At 58.4% G+C, this 23,501-nt stretch overlaps 1 protein-coding gene across 1 annotated transcript in view; it reads right to left on the reverse strand.

Annotated features, from left to right (window-relative positions):
- Positions 1 to 23,501, reverse strand: part of ADGRB2 (adhesion G protein-coupled receptor B2) — a 183,511-nt gene that overhangs the window by 5,149 nt on the left and 154,861 nt on the right. Inside the window, exons 20-27 of the mRNA XM_048501614.1 lie at positions 19,494 to 19,644; positions 19,072 to 19,141; positions 18,277 to 18,343; positions 17,256 to 17,341; positions 9,221 to 9,371; positions 7,836 to 7,875; positions 5,805 to 6,469; positions 1,039 to 1,074 (exon numbers count right to left, since the gene is read on the reverse strand). Coding sequence (XP_048357571.1) covers positions 1,039 to 1,074; positions 5,805 to 6,469; positions 7,836 to 7,875; positions 9,221 to 9,371; positions 17,256 to 17,341; positions 18,277 to 18,343; positions 19,072 to 19,141; positions 19,494 to 19,644 — 1,266 coding nt within the window. The remainder of the gene's footprint in view (positions 1 to 1,038; positions 1,075 to 5,804; positions 6,470 to 7,835; positions 7,876 to 9,220; positions 9,372 to 17,255; positions 17,342 to 18,276; positions 18,344 to 19,071; positions 19,142 to 19,493; positions 19,645 to 23,501) is intronic.

Genomic DNA, 23,501 nt, shown 5'->3' on the forward strand with positions numbered 1-23,501 from the left:
AATGACAGGAAATTTCATCAGATCAACATTTATAGGCCAATACCAGAACACGATGAGCCTTTAAGGCCTGCTGGAGCTCTACCCCCTATGAAATCTCTCCTGATAATAGCAAAGATATTATCTCCCCCCCGCACACCATAAACGCAGCTAAAATACTCCCAACCCTGGCTCCAGCATTTCAATCAACTGCTAACACTGTTTATTGTCCATTTTAAAACTTGGAGGCCCATTTCATCAGATTATGCTTAAATCTGAGCCAGGAAAGTGGCTCGGGAGAGGAAATAAACAGCATCAACAAAATTGAGCATTAGTTCGGAAGCCTGGGAGAAAGTTTCCTCTCTCATGCCGGAGTATCTCCCCAGAACTCAGATGCCAGCCAGTCTTCTTCCAGCAACAGGCCCTCCAGCAGAGCAGTGGTCTCCACCTTCCGCTCTGGCTATTTGCAGCCCCCCAAAGCCTCTAGAATGGGCTATAACATACTTTTTAAAAAGTCTAACTCCATCTCTGTAGCACATCTGGGCTGCTTGCAATCACCAGGGGGCTTCAATTGTCCCTGGCTATGAGGAGAAGTACATGGCTGCCTGCAGATGTGGGAAAGACACGTAGGTGTACGTCAGCATGCACGTGTACAATTTATCCCATGACGTGGCTGGATGTTAACTACTCTCTCCAAGCGACTGCAGAGGACATTGTTAGGTTTACAAGGGGCATCTGTGTTTCGCTGCATTGGGGATATATCTGCCTGATAAACGCATGTTGAAATTTCTGACCGTTTCACTGGCTTTCCCCAAAGAATCCTGGGAATTGTAGTTTGCTGAGGCTGGGGTTAGAAATCCTTAGAACTACAGTTCCCAGAGTCTCCTGAAGAGAATGGCTATTAAGCCCTATTTATGTCAAGGTAGATCAATCTTTTGCTGGCAGGCACTTGAGAAGACAGCTGGGGCAACAAGATGAGCAGGGCAGGCACTGATTCACCACAAGAAGGACACTGAATGCCCGAAGAAGGAAACCACAGAAGAAGGTGGGCGGGGGACCTACCTCAAAGTCCAGGTCGGAATACCGTAGCCTTTTCCTCTGGAGGAGAGGGGGGCACAAATTAGACATATCACAAACACATACACACAAAGAAGCAAAGAAAAAAAAAAGGCCTTTACTAGAATGTCCAGCAATTGAAAAAAGGAAAGAGAAACAAAGTGTTTGGAGGCTGCGCATCCGGAATAAAGGACCCAAAGGAATGCGCGTGGAAAAGGTGAGGCAGAGAATCCTGCCAAAGCATTTCAAGGACGAGGTGCTCCATGAGTGGCATGCAGAGAGGGGGGCGAAGTCACAGTGCAGTGCGCCCAGCACATCCAAATGACAGTCTGTGCCGAGCAAACAGGACTCGCCCCCTCTGCAACCTGGCCCTGCCAACCAGATGGTGGCTTTCAGATAAAAGCAGTAAGCAAGGGCCACACGGGAGTCCTTTTCTTAGCTCTACAGAAGAACACTCCAAGAAAATATCACAGGAGGGGCAGAACTTGGGTTTAGCACTGCTGGCATTCAACCTCAAGAAGCGCTTAGAAAAGGACTTTAGTTTTCAGGGTCTCCATCCTCCGCACCTGGCGAGAGGGGTCACTTCCAATTATGGAAATGCAGGGACCAGAATAGGATCTAGGATGCCTTATGCAACCCCCGTGTTAGCACTTTCATTGATTTCCCCCCCTCTGCTGTCTTGCAGTGGGAAGGCCCACTAAGTCGCAGCCGACTGATGATGATCCTGCAGAATTTTTAAGGAAAGAGATATAGAGGTAGTTTGCCTTTGCTAGCCTCTGCACAGCGACCCTGCAGTTCTGCGGTGGTTTCCAGTTGAAGCACCAACCAGGCTGACTCTGCTTAGAATCTAATACCTGATAAGATTGGGCTAGCCTGGCCTTTTGGTTGGGGTGCTCCCTTGCATAACTCGCTCCCTGCTGTGAACACCCAAGAGGGCTTTCCCAACCTCAATATATTTTTCTCCCTGCCTCCCAACCCCTGCAACCAAGACCAGCCGTTCTGAAGCTTTGGCCCACTGTGTCAGTGTGTGTTGAAATCAAGCAGTGGACTCATGGAAGATGTTCTCCACAGGTGGCTTTATTCAGGCAACTTCTTTCACTTTAAAAATCCAGCCTCGTGGGAATCAAGTCCCTGCTCCTCTGGGCAATATGCCCAGCAAGATCGAAGGGACAGGCAAAATGAAGAGGGCCCAATGTCACATTCAGTTGATTTATCACCACCACCCCCGGCCGGTTCAGGTCCAGGTGGGGGATTGGTTGCCTTTTTGGAAAATACATATCAATCCCAAAGTGAAGCAGGAAAAAGCACTTTCCATGCTGACCTCTGAAATCCCAAAGTGATTTCATCTGACATCTGATCATCTCTTACTTTACAGCGGCGGAGTTACCACGGGACCAGGGGGCGCGTATTGCATTGGGGGCATGCCGGGGGGGGGGGGGCGCAGAAAATCCCCCCTGCAGCACCCCCCTCCCCTCCCTTCCCCCACACTTACCTTATTAAAACAGTGCAGGCTGGAGAAATTGCCTGTTCCCTTCAGGCTGAAAATGGCCTGGTGGGAACGACATTTCCCAGGATAGCCCCAAGGTCTCATGGGAAGTGTAGTTTCCATCAGGCTGTTTTCAGCCTGAAGGAAACAGGCCGCTTTTCCAGGCTGAAGTAAGGTAAGTGTGGGGGAGCAGTGTGTGTGTGTGGGGGAACACAGAGTGCGCTCCGGGAGCACTCTGGTCCAGTTACGCCTTTGCTTACTTATGCTTTCAGGTGGATATCTTCCATTTTTTGCTTGTTCCCATCATGCCAAGGGTGTTGCCTGATACTACACCTTTGCCCATTTGAAGTCCTTGAAGCCTGACAGATCCTGCCATCCCCCATTATTTTTTAACGGCCAGTCTGATGAAAAATTCTGTAGAACTCAAAAGCTTGCAGAATGTTATGCTGGTCTGAAGTTTAATTTGTGCATTTTTCTTTGGACCAACGTAGCTAACTGCATGGGCCTCTATCCCCTAACCAATTCTGGCTTTGTAATCACTTCTTTCTCCTAAGGAAACAACAACACTACAGACTTAAAACCTGTTTAACAATCACTCACTCTCCCCTGGAATTCTGGGAACTGTAGTTCTGTAAATGGAGCTAGGGATATCCAATGGCGCATCCTCAGCACCTTCAAATGATTATTCAAAGGATTAGTTGGGGGAATCCACTACTATTAGAGAGGCATTTGACCAATAAGCTTGTAGCACAGCTAAACCCAGTCTTTGATACATCTGCCATCTGTTTTAGGAACTGAAGAACAGAAAGTTCTCCTGGAATCTATATTCATATTAGGAATACACAAAGAGCTCCCAATTTAGCCCACCTCCTGTTCGCCAGTGGTGCTCAGGCAGCCAATTAATCAACAGGATGTTCAGTTATTCACAGGTTGTTCACTGCAGGGATTAGCTAGGAGTCGACTTCTGGTCTCCTGCTAGGAAACATTTCCTCTGTACCCAACAAAGTTTTTAAAGGGGGGGGGGATCAAAAGCCAACTCCCAGCTTAACAGCTGGAAGTAGAGTTCTTCTGATCTCCCATCCTGGAACCTTTGCTGCATCCCTGACTTGATAAGAGGCAGCACATTTAGCAGGGGTGAGGGATGATCAGCAACCCAGCTAATTCACTTTCTCGTCTCCCTACTCAAAGCCACTGGCTTGGGCTGCAGAGAAAATGATCATCTCTTTCTCCTCCCTTTTGCAATGAGGAGAGTAGTAGCATTCATTTTGTTCCTCCCTCTCCTCAGTTTGGGGGGGGGGGGGATGGAGACAAATTACCTCTCCTCTCCCTTTTACATTGGGACTGATCACTTCTGATCTCTAACTTCTCTGTGTAGTAGTTTTCCTGGAAGCAGAGTGGATCAGAGCCCAACTCCCAGCTGATCCTCTATGAGATGTGAATCGGCCTCTAATTCCCCTGAAGCTCTCCAGTTTTACAGCATAACAAGGCCTGGATACAGGGAAGCAATTGTAGGTCAAAACTAGACTCTCAGCTGATTTCTGATCAGCTGGGAGCCAGATTCTGACCAACAGGCAGCTACAAATCTGTTCGAGCTGATTGACACAAGCAGAACATATCTTTGATTGGCTCGCGGTCCAATCGTATATATTGAAAATGTAAATTCTCAACAGGTAAATGCCCAACAGATTTATAGTGACATCTGCAACATCCCAAATTCACATACAAAACAGCAACTTGATTTTAAATACGTGCACACTGGTATATTATTTTATTGCTTTACCTGCACAGACCTAGAATTCTGAACCCTCTCACCTCCTGTGAAATGTACACATGGAGCCTGTAATCCATTATTTAAATAAGTATGCAATTGTAAACACAGAGCTAGACTGCATGATCAGCTGAATCACAAAAAGATTAGGTGAATTCTTTAGTACTGATGGGGGCTGCATGCTTGCATTTCTCCTCATATTAAAAAAAGTACCTCTCTGCACACAGAAAGCTAGTATCTCAGGGAAAATTTACTCTCCATTATGCTAGGTATCTCCATGCAGAAAGAATTTTTAAAGGGAAAATGATTTAAATGTACAGCCTCCTCCTCCTGCAGTCTGAAGGGCTACAGTCTGCAACGAGTTGGGAGTGCACAAGTCTGCCAACTCCACAGCTTGGCTCTTACACACAGAATTGTATCTGTAGCAGCAAGTGCCTTGCATGAATTGGACAGAAGGAACCAGAGGTGGGTGATGTTGGCTGCTCCTGCATTGAGCAGGGGGTTGGACTAGATCAGGGGTCTGCAACCTGCGGCTCTCCAGATGTTCATGGACTACAAATCCCATCAGCCCCTGCCAGCATGGTTGCAGACCCCTGGACTAGATGGCCTGCATGGCCCCTTCCAGGTCTAAGATGCTATGTGCTCAAAAGACACACATTCAGCTGCAGCTGGGGCTTATTCCTGTCTAACTATGCACAGGGCTGTGACTTTCATGTGCCTCCTGGTGGGCCAGGGAGAGAAAAAAAGAAGCCGTCAGTCAGCTGCCCATCTCCACACACACCATCTGGTCCTCCTCGGCTCTTGCATCTGTCTTTGTTCTGGTCACAGCTGCTTTCAAGGTGGTTGCTGCCCTGAGTGAACAGCAAATGGGGAGACTAATGGGGTGGAGAGAGCAGTGGTGTCTTCTTGTCCTTCCCAGACCCAGCCTGGCAAGTGTTATGCTCGTGTTCTCTATGCATAGTTACACAAGAGTAAAGTTTACTGACTTCAGTGGGGATTTCATCCAAGTAAATACATGAAGGATCAGTTTTCAACTCTTGTTATAATTACCAGCCCAAACGTTAGCTGTAAGGTGCATAATACTGATACTTTCTCTCCTGTTTATAAACAGAGACATTTTGAAGACTTAAGAGTTGTTTCAGGTGTAACTTTTCCCACCTGTGAGCTCTTCAGTCCACCTTTGTATACATGGTTATATGATCAAACATCAGAACCTGGAGCCAGGGACACAGTCAAGTTATGGGGAGCGAGAACATAAAAAGGGTGCCATGACACATACCAAGTAGCAGCACAGGCCAGAGTCTGGGGAGGAAGTGCCTGCTTGGGCTGGAAGAAGGGGGAGGATTTCGAAAAGATGCCCCTTTTCAAAAACGTGCTCAAGCGGAGTGGTTGCTCCTCTTACGCCCCCACTAGCTTCACCACTGCCTGGAGCTCACAGGTACCTATATCGAAGACTAACTCCCATATACACCATCAGATACAGGATGACACTCTGCACATGCGTTCTATCGCCCTTACCTCCAGGGAGCCCACTTTCATGGCGGAACCTGGGACCGTGCGGGGCATGGTGCGGCTGCGCTCTGACATCTCCGAGGCCAAGATCTGCCGCACTGTGGGCTGCTGCTTGAACTGGAGGCCGTATGGGTGCTTGATTGTCCCGTAGGGTTGGTTCAAGTTCACATTGATGTGGTCTACTGAGGCAAAGGAGGGGTAGGCCTCGGACTCCATCATATGACGGACCTTGGTCAGGCCTGGCGCTTCGTCCAGTTTGATGTTGAGCTTGCCCTCCTCCCTGGTGAAGGGCTTAAGGCTCACTGTCCGCCGGGGCAACACCATGTAGTTGCTCTCCATGGCCGCCTCTTGTGGCCGTAGCCAGCCGTAGTCCAGTTGCCGCAGATTGCTCTCGCCGCACATGTAGACGGGTCCCCGTGCAGCATCCACATTGATGTCCTTCTTGGTGGGCGGGTCGTTGAGTTCGTTCAGACCCTTCACCATGTTGTGAGTCATTTTGGGCACCTGGACTAGGATCGAAGTGGGCGGGATATTCCCAGGGAGGGTGGAGAAGCCCAAGCCACCCTCGGAGCTGGAGTTGAGCTTAGGATCTTCGTCCCCGTCCAGGGAGATGCGTGACAAGGTGCTCGTGATGGTGGCCGGGTTGCATGTGTTAACCTCTTTGAAGAGGACTTGGAGGGAAAAGGGCAGTCAAACAGAACATGCCTTAACAGTCCTCAAACTAAGAAGTATCTGCGCTCTAAAAGAAGCTTCCCACCTTGCAGGGATTGGAGGGAGGCAGGAACGGAGGAAGGGGCCCTTAAAGAGGGATCTGTCCTAACCTTTAAGGACTCACGATGGGGGTCAAAGTCACCAATCCAGACCACTATATAGAGCAAGGCTGGCTCATCCATGAACCTGAAGGCCAACGGTGGAATAAACAGTGGGAAAATTTAATAGTGGCATAATGGTGCCAATGAATGCAAATGATGGCCATGAGCAAATATAGACTTACAAGGGAACTGGATTCATGGAGGAGAGACCCATCAGTGCTTACTGCCATGGTGACTACAGGAAACCTCCCCAGTCAGAGACAGTAAATCTCTGAATAGCAGCATACTGAGGCAAGATCAGGGGATGGCTCTGACCTCTATGTTCTATTTGTTGGCCTTATGGAACTCTGTTTGGGCACTGGGTGAACAGGAAGCTAGACTGGATGAACCACTGGCTCTTTCTTCGAGCTCAAGTACTAGGTGCTGGGAGAGATTTTCCTCGGCTTGAAACCTTAGGCACCTGCTGCCAGTGAGGAGACCACAACACAAGGTGAGATGGACAGACAGGCTGACTCTGTCCAACGCAGTTTTGCATGCAGGTATGCAAGCTTAAGGGAGAAGCGTGTCTCTAGCAGCAAGGCATGAATTCAAGGTTGGTGAAGAATCGATTGCCCCGTGACCCTTCGCCTGAGAGTCCCTGGCATTGGCAACTTGCCATATTCCTAATGCTCAGTTCTTGATCTTTCATACAAATGGGTTTGTCAGCAAGATGCTGTCTTATAATACAGCAGAGCCGTAAGTCTATCCAAGTCAGTCTTGCCCACTTTCACTGGCAACAGCTCGCCATTGTCTCAAATAAAGACCCAATGGCTTTCACAAGGGAGATGTTGGAGGCAGAACCTGGGACCTTCTGTGAGCTGTACAGATGCCCTGCCATGGAGCCTCCTGAAGCTGCCTTCTGCTCCAAGCATGGGGCTATCCAAGCCTGCTCTGACTAATAGCAGCTGAGTCTCATGTGAAAAGCTCTTGCATATCACCTCTTACTGGTGATGACAGGGATTGAACCTGGGACCTTTGGCATACCAAGCAGATGGTTCCACCAGAGCCCTCATTTCCAAAAATCAAGTTCTGCGATACCCTTGGAGAATCGAAGTTGCTATCCCTGTTGAACTCTAAGCCTGGCCCACTTGTCTACCCAAAGAACTAGAGGCCCCTGTTACTGAACACTGCCCCACCCTTTCTGCCAACCCAAGTGAGTTCCTGGAGATGAGGGAGAGGGTCTCACCTGTCTGACACGCCAGGTCAACATCCTTTTCAAAATCTGTCTATAAAAACACAGAAAGAAGGGGAGAAAGGAAGAGGGAGAGAGAGAAGAGACAGAGAGAAAGTGGGAGTGGAGAAATGAATGCATCATGGGTAGCACAAAGGAGTTCAAATTCATTGCTCAGGCTGTGTTCAGGCCTTGTATAGTGACAGGGAGAGTGCCAAATAAATAGTTTTTAAAACAATAGATGTCCCTGGGATGCCAAAGATGGGCAGAGACAGGACATGCATAATGGTGGAATGGCACATGCCCATCCTGGTCCACCAGGGTAGCCTCAAAACCTGGCAACTGCTTGGCCACCTTTTGAAATGATTACAGGCATGGCAAGGGCGCACCTCAGCAAGAGCAAGGTGGCTGCGCCTGATTCCAAAACAGTAGTGCCTCCATCTTGACATGGACAGAACTGTCAACTTGTACATGGCAAATGTCACGGGTATACCACGCACGGGGGTCAAATGACCCCGGGTTCAATGGCAGGGGGGCGTGCAAAATCGCCCCCACCCCCTCCTCCCCAATGCCAACCTGACTCGGAAGAGCTGGGTTGGTGCGGGGGAGGCACCTAAAGACAGAGACGGCCTGCTGTCAGCTGTTGTCCCCGGGCACCATTTCCCCCCAACACGCCTCTGGTGAATGTTGCCGAATGCATTTACTGGTGTGGTGTGGAGCCTGAGATGATGAACCGGGAAGTCAAGGCAGCCCTGAACTTTCCAGGCTTCCTTAGGTAAGCCACGTGTGAAAATCAAATGTGTGTGAAAGCCTGTAGGAAGAGTGTGCTGTTGTGTTTAGAAATGTTCAAGAAAGCAACATAATGGGAACAGCTGGCCACTCAAATGTCTCACCAACCACTGTCGAAGGCTTTCGTGGCTGGATTAAACTGGTTGTGGTGGGTTTTTCAGACTTCCCTCTGTGATACACCTCTGAAGATGCCAGCCACAGATGCAGGCGAAACGTTAGGAACAAGATCCACCAGACCACGGCCACACAGCCTGGAAAACCCACCACAATCACCAACCACGATACCAAAAGAAACACGATACATAACACACCTAAGTAGTGAAAGAAACAGCGATAATTAAATATATAAATAGGTGCAGAAGAAATAATATCAAACTCTCTAACAGAAAACTCTGCATGTATATATCTGCATATATTGATATATTTATTTATAACCATTTCTTTCACTACTTGGGTATGTCGTGTAGCCTTAGTATTACATTTCTTTTTTTGTGTTTTGCATGTTTTTTCCCCACAATACCCCTTTGTATTTTGTTTCATTCCCTGATGCAGCGGGATGCCTGTCTCCGTTGCCACCCCCCTGTCTTGGCACGGGCCCCACACTCACTCACCATGATTTGGACCTGCCCATTCTTGCATGAATCGGGAGAGTTCTCGTTCTCATCGCTCTTGCAAACTCCAATCTGGCACTTCACCACATCTTGCACCTGGGAGAGGCAAGGCAACCTTCGGGTCACTGGGTTACAGTCAACTGTGGTTTTGCTCTATTGTGGCTGAAGGACTTCTTTCATCGCCGTATTTCCTGCCCTGAGATCCAACTCTGTACCCAGAGAGGTATTTGGCAGACATTAACTTGTGCAAACAGCCACTGATTCAAGAGCATCCATAGACAGAGCACTGGATGGGAGGGGATAGGCGGGGCTTTGGGCAGCAAATCAAACAAAGCCATCTGGTCTCTGCAGAGCAGGGCACAGCCACTGGTGGTCCCCTGGCCCAATTTGGGCCCCTGAGGCACTCAACCTGGCAACAAGGATTCAGGCGTGCAGAACTGTGAGATCAGCTAGCAGTTTTCTTTGGCAGTGGGAGGAGATCTCAGCTCATCATCCTCAATGAGATCGTTGTGAAAGCTGAAGGGGAAAGGGAATTCCTCAGGTGCGTCTGGGTCAGGCAGGTGCAGAGGCAGAGCATGTGTGGGGGAGGCACCCAGCAATCCACTTCAGCTGCTGCCTCCAGATTTGCAATAACAAATTCCCCCACTGCCACCTGCCCGTTACCTTGAGAATATTTATGAGCAGGCATTATGCCTACCGCTTCCCCTCCCCTTCCCAAGATTTTTGTTTATTAGCCTGTATAAATTCTGACTTGTCTCCACTTGCGTGCCCAAAACATGCGCCGGCCCGTTCCAGATGACCTTCTCAGCACCCGGAAGGCAGGAATCATGTCCCTAATCTGCCGATTTTGTTGCAAGGACGCAGATGTTGTAAGCACCTTTCTTCCTGACAGCAGAGTGAGGGATGTGGGTGGGTAGGTGGGGGCAGCTGGCAGCAACAGGCACTATACCCGCCACTTCTGTGCGTGCCTGTGTTTTATGTTCATGGAACAGTCATTGCACGCCCATTGCAGCCAAGATAAATGGGGGCACTGCAGGGGAGCTTGGGACTCCTGAACAGAGATGGATGGGATCGGAAGGAGAAGGTTGTCTCCAGGTAGATGGAGGGAAATGGAGCCAAGTCTCCACCCATGTCCCAGGCTGCCATTAATGGGACTGATGGATTTCGGATTTCTAAAGGCTGGTGGTTCAAGACTGCAAATGCCACTTCTAGAGAGATAGGGAGAGAAACACTTTAGAGGCCTCTTCCACCTGGATTCCATCTCTAAGGTCAGCTAAGTGGGATATTATATGCTAGATACCCAATCCGGGGTTGTCCCTTGTCCCTGTAATGCAGAGATCAATATTTCCCAAATATTGGTAGCACAGGCACACAGAGAATTAAAACTGCAGGTCCACTTGAGAGAAAGAACGAGTGAGAGGGATTTCCTTCAAAGTGCCAGAACAGGAATTATCCAGCCTGTGAGGAACTCGTCCTCTGCCTTTTTGTATGCACCACTGATCTAGATGTGCCTGTTGACTGAAAGAAGGCCAAACAGAAGAGTTACTCATGCAGAGACTCAGTGGGCAGCCTCCTCAGAGGCGAGCTAATTCTGGTACCCTTCAGCATCACAGTGATTGAACAATCCCAGGGGTAGGGAACCTGCGGCTCTCCAGATGTTCAGGAACTACTGGGGGGGGGGGTGGGGGGGGGGGGGGGTGGGGGGGGGGGGGGGTGGGGGGGGGGGGGGGTGGGGGGGGGGGGGGGTGGGGGGGGGGGGGGGTGGGGGGGGGGGGGGGTGGGGGGGGGGGGGGGTGGGGGGGGGGGGGGGTGGGGGGGGGGGGGGGTGGGGGGGGGGGGGGGTGGGGGGGGGGGGGGGTGGGGGGGGGGGGGGGTGGGGGGGGGGGGGGGTGGGGGGGGGGGGGGGTGGGGGGGGGGGGGGGTGGGGGGGGGGGGGGGTGGGGGGGGGGGGGGGTGGGGGGGGGGGGGGGTGGGGGGGGGGGGGGGTGGGGGGGGGGGGGGGTGGGGGGGGGGGGGGGTGGGGGGGGGGGGGGGTGGGGGGGGGGGGGGGTGGGGGGGGGGGGGGGTGGGGGGGGGGGGGGGTGGGGGGGGGGGGGGGTGGGGGGGGGGGGGGGTGGGGGGGGGGGGGGGTGGGGGGGGGGGGGGGTGGGGGGGGGGGGGGGTGGGGGGGGGGGGGGGTGGGGGGGGGGGGGGGTGGGGGGGGGGGGGGGTGGGGGGGGGGGGGGGTGGGGGGGGGGGGGGGTGGGGGGGGGGGGGGGTGGGGGGGGGGGGGGGTGGGGGGGGGGGGGGGTGGGGGGGGGGGGGGGTGGGGGGGGGGGGGGGTGGGGGGGGGGGGGGGTGGGGGGGGGGGGGGGTGGGGGGGGGGGGGGGTGGGGGGGGGGGGGGGTGGGGGGGGGGGGGGGTGGGGGGGGGGGGGGGTGGGGGGGGGGGGGGGTGGGGGGGGGGGGGGGTGGGGGGGGGGGGGGGTGGGGGGGGGGGGGGGTGGGGGGGGGGGGGGGTGGGGGGGGGGGGGGGTGGGGGGGGGGGGGGGTGGGGGGGGGGGGGGGTGGGGGGGGGGGGGGGTGGGGGGGGGGGGGGGTGGGGGGGGGGGGGGGTGGGGGGGGGGGGGGGTGGGGGGGGGGGGGGGTGGGGGGGGGGGGGGGTGGGGGGGGGGGGGGGTGGGGGGGGGGGGGGGTGGGGGGGGGGGGGGGTGGGGGGGGGGGGGGGTGGGGGGGGGGGGGGGTGGGGGGGGGGGGGGGTGGGGGGGGGGGGGGGTGGGGGGGGGGGGGGGTGGGGGGGGGGGGGGGTGGGGGGGGGGGGGGGTGGGGGGGGGGGGGGGTGGGGGGGGGGGGGGGTGGGGGGGGGGGGGGGTGGGGGGGGGGGGGGGTGGGGGGGGGGGGGGGTGGGGGGGGGGGGGGGTGGGGGGGGGGGGGGGTGGGGGGGGGGGGGGGTGGGGGGGGGGGGGGGTGGGGGGGGGGGGGGGTGGGGGGGGGGGGGGGTGGGGGGGGGGGGGGGTGGGGGGGGGGGGGGGTGGGGGGGGGGGGGGGTGGGGGGGGGGGGGGGTGGGGGGGGGGGGGGGTGGGGGGGGGGGGGGGTGGGGGGGGGGGGGGGTGGGGGGGGGGGGGGGTGGGGGGGGGGGGGGGTGGGGGGGGGGGGGGGTGGGGGGGGGGGGGGGTGGGGGGGGGGGGGGGTGGGGGGGGGGGGGGGTGGGGGGGGGGGGGGGTGGGGGGGGGGGGGGGTGGGGGGGGGGGGGGGTGGGGGGGGGGGGGGGTGGGGGGGGGGGGGGGTGGGGGGGGGGGGGGGTGGGGGGGGGGGGGGGTGGGGGGGGGGGGGGGTGGGGGGGGGGGGGGGTGGGGGGGGGGGGGGGTGGGGGGGGGGGGGGGTGGGGGGGGGGGGGGGTGGGGGGGGGGGGGGGTGGGGGGGGGGGGGGGTGGGGGGGGGGGGGGGTGGGGGGGGGGGGGGGTGGGGGGGGGGGGGGGTGGGGGGGGGGGGGGGTGGGGGGGGGGGGGGGTGGGGGGGGGGGGGGGTGGGGGGGGGGGGGGGTGGGGGGGGGGGGGGGTGGGGGGGGGGGGGGGTGGGGGGGGGGGGGGGTGGGGGGGGGGGGGGGTGGGGGGGGGGGGGGGTGGGGGGGGGGGGGGGTGGGGGGGGGGGGGGGTGGGGGGGGGGGGGGGTGGGGGGGGGGGGGGGTGGGGGGGGGGGGGGGTGGGGGGGGGGGGGGGTGGGGGGGGGGGGGGGTGGGGGGGGGGGGGGGTGGGGGGGGGGGGGGGTGGGGGGGGGGGGGGGTGGGGGGGGGGGGGGGTGGGGGGGGGGGGGGGTGGGGGGGGGGGGGGGTGGGGGGGGGGGGGGGTGGGGGGGGGGGGGGGTGGGGGGGGGGGGGGGTGGGGGGGGGGGGGGGTGGGGGGGGGGGGGGGTGGGGGGGGGGGGGGGTGGGGGGGGGGGGGGGTGGGGGGGGGGGGGGGTGGGGGGGGGGGGGGGTGGGGGGGGGGGGGGGTGGGGGGGGGGGGGGGTGGGGGGGGGGGGGGGTGGGGGGGGGGGGGGGTGGGGGGGGGGGGGGGTGGGGGGGGGGGGGGGTGGGGGGGGGGGGGGGTGGGGGGGGGGGGGGGTGGGGGGGGGGGGGGGTGGGGGGGGGGGGGGGTGGGGGGGGGGGGGGGTGGGGGGGGGGGGGGGTGGGGGGGGGGGGGGGTGGGGGGGGGGGGGGGTGGGGGGGGGGGGGGGTGGGGGGGGGGGGGGGTGGGGGGGGGGGGGGGTGGGGGGGGGGGGGGGTGGGGGGGGGGGGGGGTGGGGGGGGGGGGGGGTGGGGGGGGGGGGGGGTGGGGGGGGGGGGGGGTGGGGGGGGGGGGGGGTGGGGGGGGGGGGGGGTGGGGGGGGGGGGGGGTGGGGGGGGGGGGGGGTGGGGGGGGGGGGGGGTGGGGGGGGGGGGGGGTGGGGGGGGGGGGGGGTGGGGGGGGGGGGGGGTGGGGGGGGGGGGGGGTGGGGGGGGGGGGGGGTGGGGGGGGGGGGGGGTGGGGGGGGGGGGGGGTGGGGGGGGGGGGGGGTGGGGGGGGGGGGGGGTGGGGGGGGGGGGGGGTGGGGGGGGGGGGGGGTGGGGGGGGGGGGGGGTGGGGGGGGGGGGGGGTGGGGGGGGGGGGGGGTGGGGGGGGGGGGGGGTGGGGGGGGGGGGGGGTGGGGGGGGGGGGGGGTGGGGGGGGGGGGGGGTGGGGGGGGGGGGGGGTGGGGGGGGGGGGGGGTGGGGGGGGGGGGGGGTGGGGGGGGGGGGGGGTGGGGGGGGGGGGGGGTGGGGGGGGGGGGGGGTGGGGGGGGGGGGGGGTGGGGGGGGGGGGGGGTGGGGGGGGGGGGGGGTGGGGGGGGGGGGGGGTGGGGGGGGGGGGGGGTGGGGGGGGGGGGGGGTGGGGGGGGGGGGGGGTGGGGGGGGGGGGGGGTGGGGGGGGGGGGGGGTGGGGGGGGGGGGGGGTGGGGGGGGGGGGGGGTGGGGGGGGGGGGGGGTGGGGGGGGGGGGGGGTGGGGGGGGGGGGGGGTGGGGGGGGGGGGGGGTGGGGGGGGGGGGGGGTGGGGGGGGGGGGGGGTGGGGGGGGGGGGGGGTGGGGGGGGGGGGGGGTGGGGGGGGGGGGGGGTGGGGGGGGGGGGGGGTGGGGGGGGGGGGGGGTGGGGGGGGGGGGGGGTGGGGGGGGGGGGGGGTGGGGGGGGGGGGGGGTGGGGGGGGGGGGGGGTGGGGGGGGGGGGGGGTGGGGGGGGGGGGGGGTGGGGGGGGGGGGGGGTGGGGGGGGGGGGGGGTGGGGGGGGGGGGGGGTGGGGGGGGGGGGGGGTGGGGGGGGGGGGGGGTGGGGGGGGGGGGGGGTGGGGGGGGGGGGGGGTGGGGGGGGGGGGGGGTGGGGGGGGGGGGGGGTGGGGGGGGGGGGGGGTGGGGGGGGGGGGGGGTGGGGGGGGGGGGGGGTGGGGGGGGGGGGGGGTGGGGGGGGGGGGGGGTGGGGGGGGGGGGGGGTGGGGGGGGGGGGGGGTGGGGGGGGGGGGGGGTGGGGGGGGGGGGGGGTGGGGGGGGGGGGGGGTGGGGGGGGGGGGGGGTGGGGGGGGGGGGGGGTGGGGGGGGGGGGGGGTGGGGGGGGGGGGGGGTGGGGGGGGGGGGGGGTGGGGGGGGGGGGGGGTGGGGGGGGGGGGGGGTGGGGGGGGGGGGGGGTGGGGGGGGGGGGGGGTGGGGGGGGGGGGGGGTGGGGGGGGGGGGGGGTGGGGGGGGGGGGGGGTGGGGGGGGGGGGGGGTGGGGGGGGGGGGGGGTGGGGGGGGGGGGGGGTGGGGGGGGGGGGGGGTGGGGGGGGGGGGGGGTGGGGGGGGGGGGGGGTGGGGGGGGGGGGGGGTGGGGGGGGGGGGGGGTGGGGGGGGGGGGGGGTGGGGGGGGGGGGGGGTGGGGGGGGGGGGGGGTGGGGGGGGGGGGGGGTGGGGGGGGGGGGGGGTGGGGGGGGGGGGGGGTGGGGGGGGGGGGGGGTGGGGGGGGGGGGGGGTGGGGGGGGGGGGGGGTGGGGGGGGGGGGGGGTGGGGGGGGGGGGGGGTGGGGGGGGGGGGGGGTGGGGGGGGGGGGGGGTGGGGGGGGGGGGGGGTGGGGGGGGGGGGGGGTGGGGGGGGGGGGGGGTGGGGGGGGGGGGGGGTGGGGGGGGGGGGGGGTGGGGGGGGGGGGGGGTGGGGGGGGGGGGGGGTGGGGGGGGGGGGGGGTGGGGGGGGGGGGGGGTGGGGGGGGGGGGGGGTGGGGGGGGGGGGGGGTGGGGGGGGGGGGGGGTGGGGGGGGGGGGGGGTGGGGGGGGGGGGGGGTGGGGGGGGGGGGGGGTGGGGGGGGGGGGGGGTGGGGGGGGGGGGGGGTGGGGGGGGGGGGGGGTGGGGGGGGGGGGGGGTGGGGGGGGGGGGGGGTGGGGGGGGGGGGGGGTGGGGGGGGGGGGGGGTGGGGGGGGGGGGGGGTGGGGGGGGGGGGGGGTGGGGGGGGGGGGGGGTGGGGGTGGTGGTGTGTGTTGGTGGGGGGGGGGGGGGGGGGGGGGGGGGGGGGGCGGGGGGGGGGGGGGGGGGGGGGCGGGGGGGGTGGGGGGGGGGGGGGGGGGGGGGGGGGGGGGGTGGGGGTGGGGGGGGGGCGGGGGGGGGGGGGGGGGGGTGGGGGGGGGCCGGGGGGGGGCGGGGCGGGGGGGGGGGGGGGGGGGGGGGGGCGGGGGTGGGGGGGGGGGGAGCCGCAGGTTGCAGACCCCTGAACTAGAAGTACAGAGGCAGCCACCATGGGTGGCCTTAGCAATGCATCTTTGGCAGACTCCCTTTCTCATATGCCAGACCCAGTTCCCATCTGCCCTGGATAATAGTTTTGACAACTGCTAGTCACCTGCAGAGAGCCCCCTAACTCTCCTCAACGCTGAATGCCTGCCTGCTTGCCCAGTGCTATCAGCCACGTGTGGCTTCCTCTCAAAGCAGGTCTCTTGCCAGGTGACGGCAGTAGCTGTTAGAACAGCCAGCTGCTTCAGTCACCCAGGATCTTCTTCCCATGTGGAACTGTGTGACTTTCAGAACACCATGTCCTTTCCCCCTGTTTTATCATCTACAAGACCTGTGTCGTGTCATGTCTGAACAGATAGACAGGAAACAGGCAACTTTAATTGGGTAGGCTAGCGTGCTCCATGAGTCAAACGTGAACCTGGCCTTTCTCACATGTCACAGAATATGCTGCCACAGGAGGTGGTGATGGCCACTAACCTGGATAGCTTTAAAAGGGGCTTGGACAGATTTATGGAGGAGAAGTCGATCTATGGCTACCAATCTTGATCCTCCTTGATCTCAGATTGCAAATGCCTTTGCAGACCAGGTGCTCGGGAGCAGCAGCAGCAGCAGCAGCAGCAGGCCACTGCTTTCACATCCTGCATGTGAGCTCCCAAAGACACCTGGTGGGCCACTGCGAGTAGCAGAGTGCTGGACTAGATGGATTCTGGTCTGATCCAGCAGGCTCTTTCTTATGGTCTTCTCCTTGTTTTCCACTGAATCACATTCCTATGAATTAGGAAACAGCCCCATTTTAAGCAGCCCTCCAAGGGACCGCTATATATGAGTACACACCCCTGGGCTGGGGGAGAAGATATTCTTACTGGCCTTGACTTTCCATCACAACTTCCGTGACAGTCAGGTCAACTCTGTCACTTAAAACCAAGCATGAGGCAAACTGTGAAGGACAAGAAGATGTGGAAGGATTTTGAGGCAGGTTTATGATTGATAGCACAGACTAAATTCTGAGCAAGGGAATTGGGGGGGGGGGGCACATTTTTCACCCATCTTTCACGATGCACCAGACTGAAACTGAAGCGAAGTGCAGGGTGATGCTGCTCAAATGTCCAGCAGAGTGCTGAAAAATTGAGGCCACCGGGAAAGGGTCACACTGCCTTTCTATCTCAACTGTTCTTCATGGCAGCTGCAGCCAGAGGTGCCTCATTCTCTGTCAAGAAGTGAAGGTTTTTTCCTTGCTCACCCCAGATGTGTGTTTAGGGCCAAGGGCTGGGAATGGAGGCTTTCTGTGGCAAAAGAGGAGGACGAAGAGGAGAGACTCACCCTGCCCGCTGCTTCTTGGACTTGTCCGAGATGCCGTCTCGGGACATGAGCTTGTTGAATACAATGATTCCAATCAACATGTTGACCTGCCAAAGGGGAGAGAGACAGAATTTACAAAACAGAAACTACACCGCTATTCGCCTAACAGAACTGACAACACTGGGATATGGACTGAGGGGATCTACTGTCAAATTTGACACGGGCACACAATTGGACCGCTGCGTGTGTCCATAAAGAGATGGGCAGCGGTTCGCAAAAGAAGCCTGAACAGTCCAGACTAGCCTGAGCTCAGCCTGGAAGCCCAGCCACCGTCAGTTCTTGGATGGGAGACTGCCAAAGAAGTCAAGGGTTGTGAGGTCACAGAAGTCAACGGAAAAACACCCCTGCTCATCCGTTGTCGTGCGAACACGAGGGTTTGACGTAAGTTGGCTGTGACACTCAGTTATTATTATGGCACTCAATTATTACTATTTGAGCCTGACAACTGCCTTTGACCTGGAAGCCTCGCTAACAATTCCAGATGGTTCAAGTGCTGGGAAAGATATTCAGAGGCACATCTCTCTCTTTCTTTCTTTTTGCTAGTTCTAATAATGACGTTACTTAACGCAGATACAGCTCATTTTCCAACTTTCCTGGTGCTTCAGATATTATCTTGGCAATCCTTACAATGGCCCTGCCAGGTAGATTGGCATTGTTACACTCAGGCTGCATGTAGGGAACTAAGAAACAGTGACTTGCGTTAACCTGCCTGAAGCAAGATCAGAACTGGAAACATACTAACTCTCATAAACCCCCACTCTTTAAAGCCAGACTCCAGAGTTGGAAAGAAAGACCTTATTCCTCGATCCAATTTGGGTGCATGTGGCCACAGGGCAAGCGGCGTATGAGCACACTGGAATCCCTGATGGATGTTCTCTGACAGGCTTCTTGGAACACCCACAGAAGAGGCAATGAAATGGAAACATCCGATAAGCCACTGACTTAGATTATCTCCACCGCAGGACGGTTGCTGAGCACCTACCAGAACGATCACAGCAGCCGGGCCAACGAAGGCATACAGCAACCCCCCCTCGAGGGACAGCCAGCAGCTGGGGAGAGAAGGATGACTTTGTCACCGCCAAAGCACTGGGATGTCCAGCATGGGACACAACTCTTGCAGAGGGTCTACAAATGTCCTGAGGGTCTGCAAATAAAAGATCCCCCAGTCCAACTTTACCCTTGTTCTCTCCTGGCTTTTTTTAGGGAGCCAAAGCCCCCATTTCTACTGGCACCCCATCTCTGAGCAGTCTGCATCAAAGTGAGAACCACCACAAGCAGCTGAGATACAGCTTCTTGACCCAAGAAGTTCCCATACACCTAGTAAGATGCTTCTCTGCTAACCCCCAAGTTTCTAGTTCCCCCATCCTTTCGAATCAGACGTCTCTTCTCCAAGGTGCTTTGGATGGGCTGTAAAGAAATTCCACTGATCTTTGCCATAGTTCAATTGTGGGGGGTGTTGTTTTCTCAATAAGAGGTTAGGGTAACCAAATTACCTCACTGTTCTTCCTTCTGGAGATCATGGAGCTGGGTGTAACACAGTGGCATAGTGCCCACGGGGCAGGGAGGGGGGGGTGCGACACCCTGGCCACTGCCATGGCGGGGGCGTTCCAATTTGGGGCAGGGGCGGGCTGCACTGTGGCAGGGGCGCAGGGCGCACACATGCCCCAGGCGCAGTTGCCCCTCGTGCCACCCGTGGCACAACACACTGGAGCCTTTCTGTTCTCTCTTGACCTCCTCCTCTTTCAAATATAACAACCCCCTAACTCCCAGAACTTACTAGCTGGATGTTCCGTATCCTTTGGTCCGAGTAAAGCCGACAGAGACAGCAACCACCAAGGCTGGCAATCCTGGGTAGGAAATAAACAAATGTGAGTGTGGATTGGATGGTGAAGCAGCCTTGAAGGGACATTAGGAAAACCTCATCTGGTGTCGACTAGGGGAAGGTGCCAGAATTGGTCTAATTTTGAAGCAACACTGTTATGTGGGTCTCTGTGCACTTTCTTTCCCCTGCCATGTGAAACTCCTCTTGATACCAACGTACAGGGTTTGGGGGCTCCTGCCATTTATCTTGGCTGTGAATCTAACTTGCTCACATGCCTATCAGTTGGCTCTCCCTCACCCTGCACAGCACCCCCTGAACCTGCTGGACGGAAGGACGAGCCGCTTGGACACCAGATGAGAAAGGCAATAGCATCTTACCCCACCCGAGGCAGAGAAAGCGTTTACGGACGAGGCGTGTCCGGATCCTGCCAATCACAGCCAAGTAAGATTGCCAGGCCTCGGTCAGCACCCAGCAGAAGGAAGAGAGGAAGAAGAAATGGAGAAAAGCAGCTGTCATAGTGCAGACACCCTAGAGGGAGAAGGAGAAAGCCAGAGTCAAGTGCAGTGGGATCCAAAGGCTGTTGGCTTCAGGAGGTTTACGACTGAAGAACTGCTGACACCCCTCAAGAAGGTACACTTTTGATGGATGCTAAGGGTTGAATGCAAACATGCCTCTTTCAACATTAAAGCATTTCAAATCTCTTAGCACAGTCAGTCTTAATCCGCCAGTCAAAGTCAGCCTTATTATCCACACGCTTCCAATGGGGGGGAGGGGCGTGCGCACAAGATTAGTGGCTCGTTTAAAGCCCCCTGCTGAATTCTGGGCTGGAATCTTAGCCTCAAGCCACAGCGTTGTTTGCAAGTGTTCATGGCCCCTAAGTCCAACGTCAGGTTCGGATGTCACAGAAAATCATTGGCAAGGTTATCAGAGCTAAGGTAATTCAGTGTCCATGTGTTCAAATGAGGCTGATCCCAACGGCAAATAAATGGCACGGAGGAGAAGAGCAGCGAAAGAGCTCAAATGCATCCATGACCAGCACTGAAAAAGGGAGCTGATTTTCAACACAGCAGGACACGCTGGCTTTGCCTTCATTGCAAGGTACATCCCATAAACTGGGGTGTTGTGTGGTTTGGTGGTCATGTGCCCAGAAACGAATCAAAGAACATGAAAGGCACCACAGACTAATTCAGCCGGAAAAATCAGCAATAGCAGAACACGTGATAAACCAAGCTGGGCACAGAACATTATTTGGAAACACAGAAATTCTGGACCACTCTGACAGCCACTGTGTCAGACTACATAGAGAAGCCATTGAAATTCACAAGCACATGGACAATTTCAACAGAAAGGAGGCAACCATGAAAATGAACAAAATTTGGCTACCAGTACTGAAAAACACTAGAATCAAGACAGTAACTAATGAACACCACCCAGACACAGGATGTCTCCAGGCAGTAAGCAGTCAAAGGGCTAGTGAATACCACCCAGAACACCACCCACCACTCTAGGCAATAAGCAATCAAAGGGATCAAAAAGGTCAGGCTACTACAATGTAGATGCCCTCACTAATTAATTATGCTATCTTCATGGTTACTCACATGCTAAATGGGTGGATCCCACCCAACACATGCAAATCAAGCTTGCTAATTGTACCCTTTACACTTGTTAACAGGCAAATAGTTCTTTCTCCCACCCTGGACATTCCACAGGTATAAATACTCGATTTGCTTTGCTACCATCAGATCCTCTGAAGATGCCAGGCACAGATGCAGGCGAAACGTCAGGAGACGACCACAACCACACAACTGCTATAACTGTGTCCATTTCAAACTTTCTGGGGGCTGATTCAGGTAGGGACCGCATCATGCGGGAAACAGGGGCTCATGCCCACCTCCTCCTGTGCTGTTTCCCCATGCCAAAGTGGCACCGGTATGGGGGGGGGGGAGCCATTTTGCCTTTTTTTGATGATAAGAGTGTATGAAATTCCGTATGGGAAGCTTTAAAGAGGGGAAAATTCAGACCTCATTCATTAAAAAAACACCATTTTGTATAGTTTGGCCCTGTGTTTCCACAACAGCCAGATCAAATGGTGCCCTCTCCCCGTATTCTGCAGCCACTACCATGTATTGAGATTCTTTTTTTTGCAAGTCATTTTTGCAAGGAAGAAAAAGTTGACTTTTTTCGAACTACCATATGCTTACTGAGACACCCCCACACCCACTGAGCTCTGGTTCCTTTATTGTCTCAGATGATCTAAGCAGAGAGCATTTCCTTTTAAATTCTAGTTTAATTAAGCAAATTTCTCAAATGGATTCTGGGATGAAAGAACTAGGAACTTCCAGTCCCTTCCATTTGCCCCCTTTCTCCTCCTCCTCTGCACTATGGATGGGTCTGTGCACACAATGTTAAAACCCTGCAAAAGGCAGCCTTTTGGCAATCATTCATACGATTACATCAAAATTCTTCTTAAGCGATGATTTACTTGATGTGAGCTTGCATTTGTACAACATCACACAAAAAGGGATCCGGACGCAATCATAAATAAATCACATTCAGATCGCTTTGGGGAGGTGTTTCATCAACGCAGAGGTGTACATCAATATTGTAGGGAAGAGGGAAAGCTACAAATGCTACTGCCACTGGAGGAACACAATCCGTCTGTCACATTTTTATCCCACTTCTCCTGCCAGAAGCGCGGAGCGGCATTTATGGTTCCCCCTTTTCCCCCTTTTGAGGTTGGGCTGGCTGAGAGTGACTGGCCCAAAGCTATCTAGCAGGTTTCATGGCAGAGCAGGAATTTGAACCCGGGCATCCCAGATTTCCCCCCCGAGACTAACAACTGCACTGAACTGACTCTTACCAGCTCAGTTTATGTATTCCTCTGTGGTTCTGTGGGTTTTTGATATGACTTCCAGTGACATCCTAAGTGCACTTTTCTCAGAGCAAGCCCCACTGAATAGACTTGGGTAGTATTCTGAGGATGCGCTTAAGATTACTGTTTCTCAGATCTGTAACAAAAGAGGATTAAGCACACACCCGTTGCCCATGGTGATTCTACTGCGCCACTGCCTCTGGGAAATAGAAAATAGCACCGGTCTCTAGACAGGTGCCCACAACAAAGACAAACCCAACCCCCGGTCACTTAGGCTGGCAAGCATTTCATCTGGTAAAATACACCCTGCACTGCACAGATATACCAGTAGATCCTCTGGAGCACACAAGCCCCCCGCCCCCTGCTCTCCCCACACCAGTAACACACTTTCCAAGGTACTAATATCTGTGGAACACAAAGGGAAAATGCCACAGGGTGGTGATCTGTTATGCAGGAGGCCGCTTGCCAATAAAGCACACAGGGACGCCTGAGGGCTGGAGCAGGAGTCTATCCTCCTGTAACCATATTGATGCACCAAGCAGGGGCTGGAGGCAGGGAACATAGAGCTGTTAAGTGCAAAGACGAGAATGCAGGAAGAAACACTCGGCCCTCAGATTCTTTCGCAGCAGATGGGAAATACTGCTTCTCCTGCCCAGCTCTGATGATGCGATTCCTGTCCCGGGTTCATTTATGGTTAAACAAGCATTGCAGGCTTTCATAGTGTTCCCAAACCTGCCAGACCTGTTTGACCTGGGACAACAGCAGGACTGATCCCCAAAAGCATGTGCCCTGAGATGCCTTCTGAAGCCCTTGCAAAGAATCAGACAGTGGGAAGAAGGAAACTCAGGGCATGCCCAATAGCAGGTGGGACTGATCCCTTATGGCTTATATCTCACAGGTGATAAACAGTAGAAAAAATAAACATCTGGGCTTCTGCCAGGCAACTGAGTCAGTATACAGATGCAACATCCTGTTGTAATTGAGAGATTTAAAAAGTAGCAATAAGGGGAATCGAAAACTGTAGAGCAGATTTGGGAACTGTACAGTCCACTCCAGCCCTAGATCTACCATATCTAGGTTTGCCAAAGATCTCATGGGCTTTGATAAGGTAAGGCATATCAGAGGCCTCTAGGAATGCAAAACCAGTTTATGCTGTATGCTATTATATTGTTAACCGTCTCAAGTCCAAAAGGGGAGGGGCTGTGTAGAAATTTAATGAATTAATGAATGAAAACTTGGGCCTAGCATGGCTTGGGGATGTTGCCAGGCTACATGAGGGTCCTCATTTATTTCATAGATGACCTCTATAGCACTGGGCTCCGTTTCAGAAATCCCCCCAGTCTAAAATTCTGAACTCAGAGGAAGGGGCCTTGGTCAGTCAGAACTTGGTTCAAACCTACCTGCGTCACACAAGTCACAGTACACCTGAGCTGTAAAAACAACGGGTAAGGAGCGTGACACTGTGCTGAGAGACTCGGGTCAAGGACTCAGGGCATAATAACCCTTTGGGAAG

The sequence above is a fragment of the Sphaerodactylus townsendi genome, linkage group LG06, assembly GCF_021028975.2.
Source record: "Sphaerodactylus townsendi isolate TG3544 linkage group LG06, MPM_Stown_v2.3, whole genome shotgun sequence".
Lineage (NCBI taxonomy): Eukaryota > Metazoa > Chordata > Lepidosauria > Squamata > Sphaerodactylidae > Sphaerodactylus > Sphaerodactylus townsendi.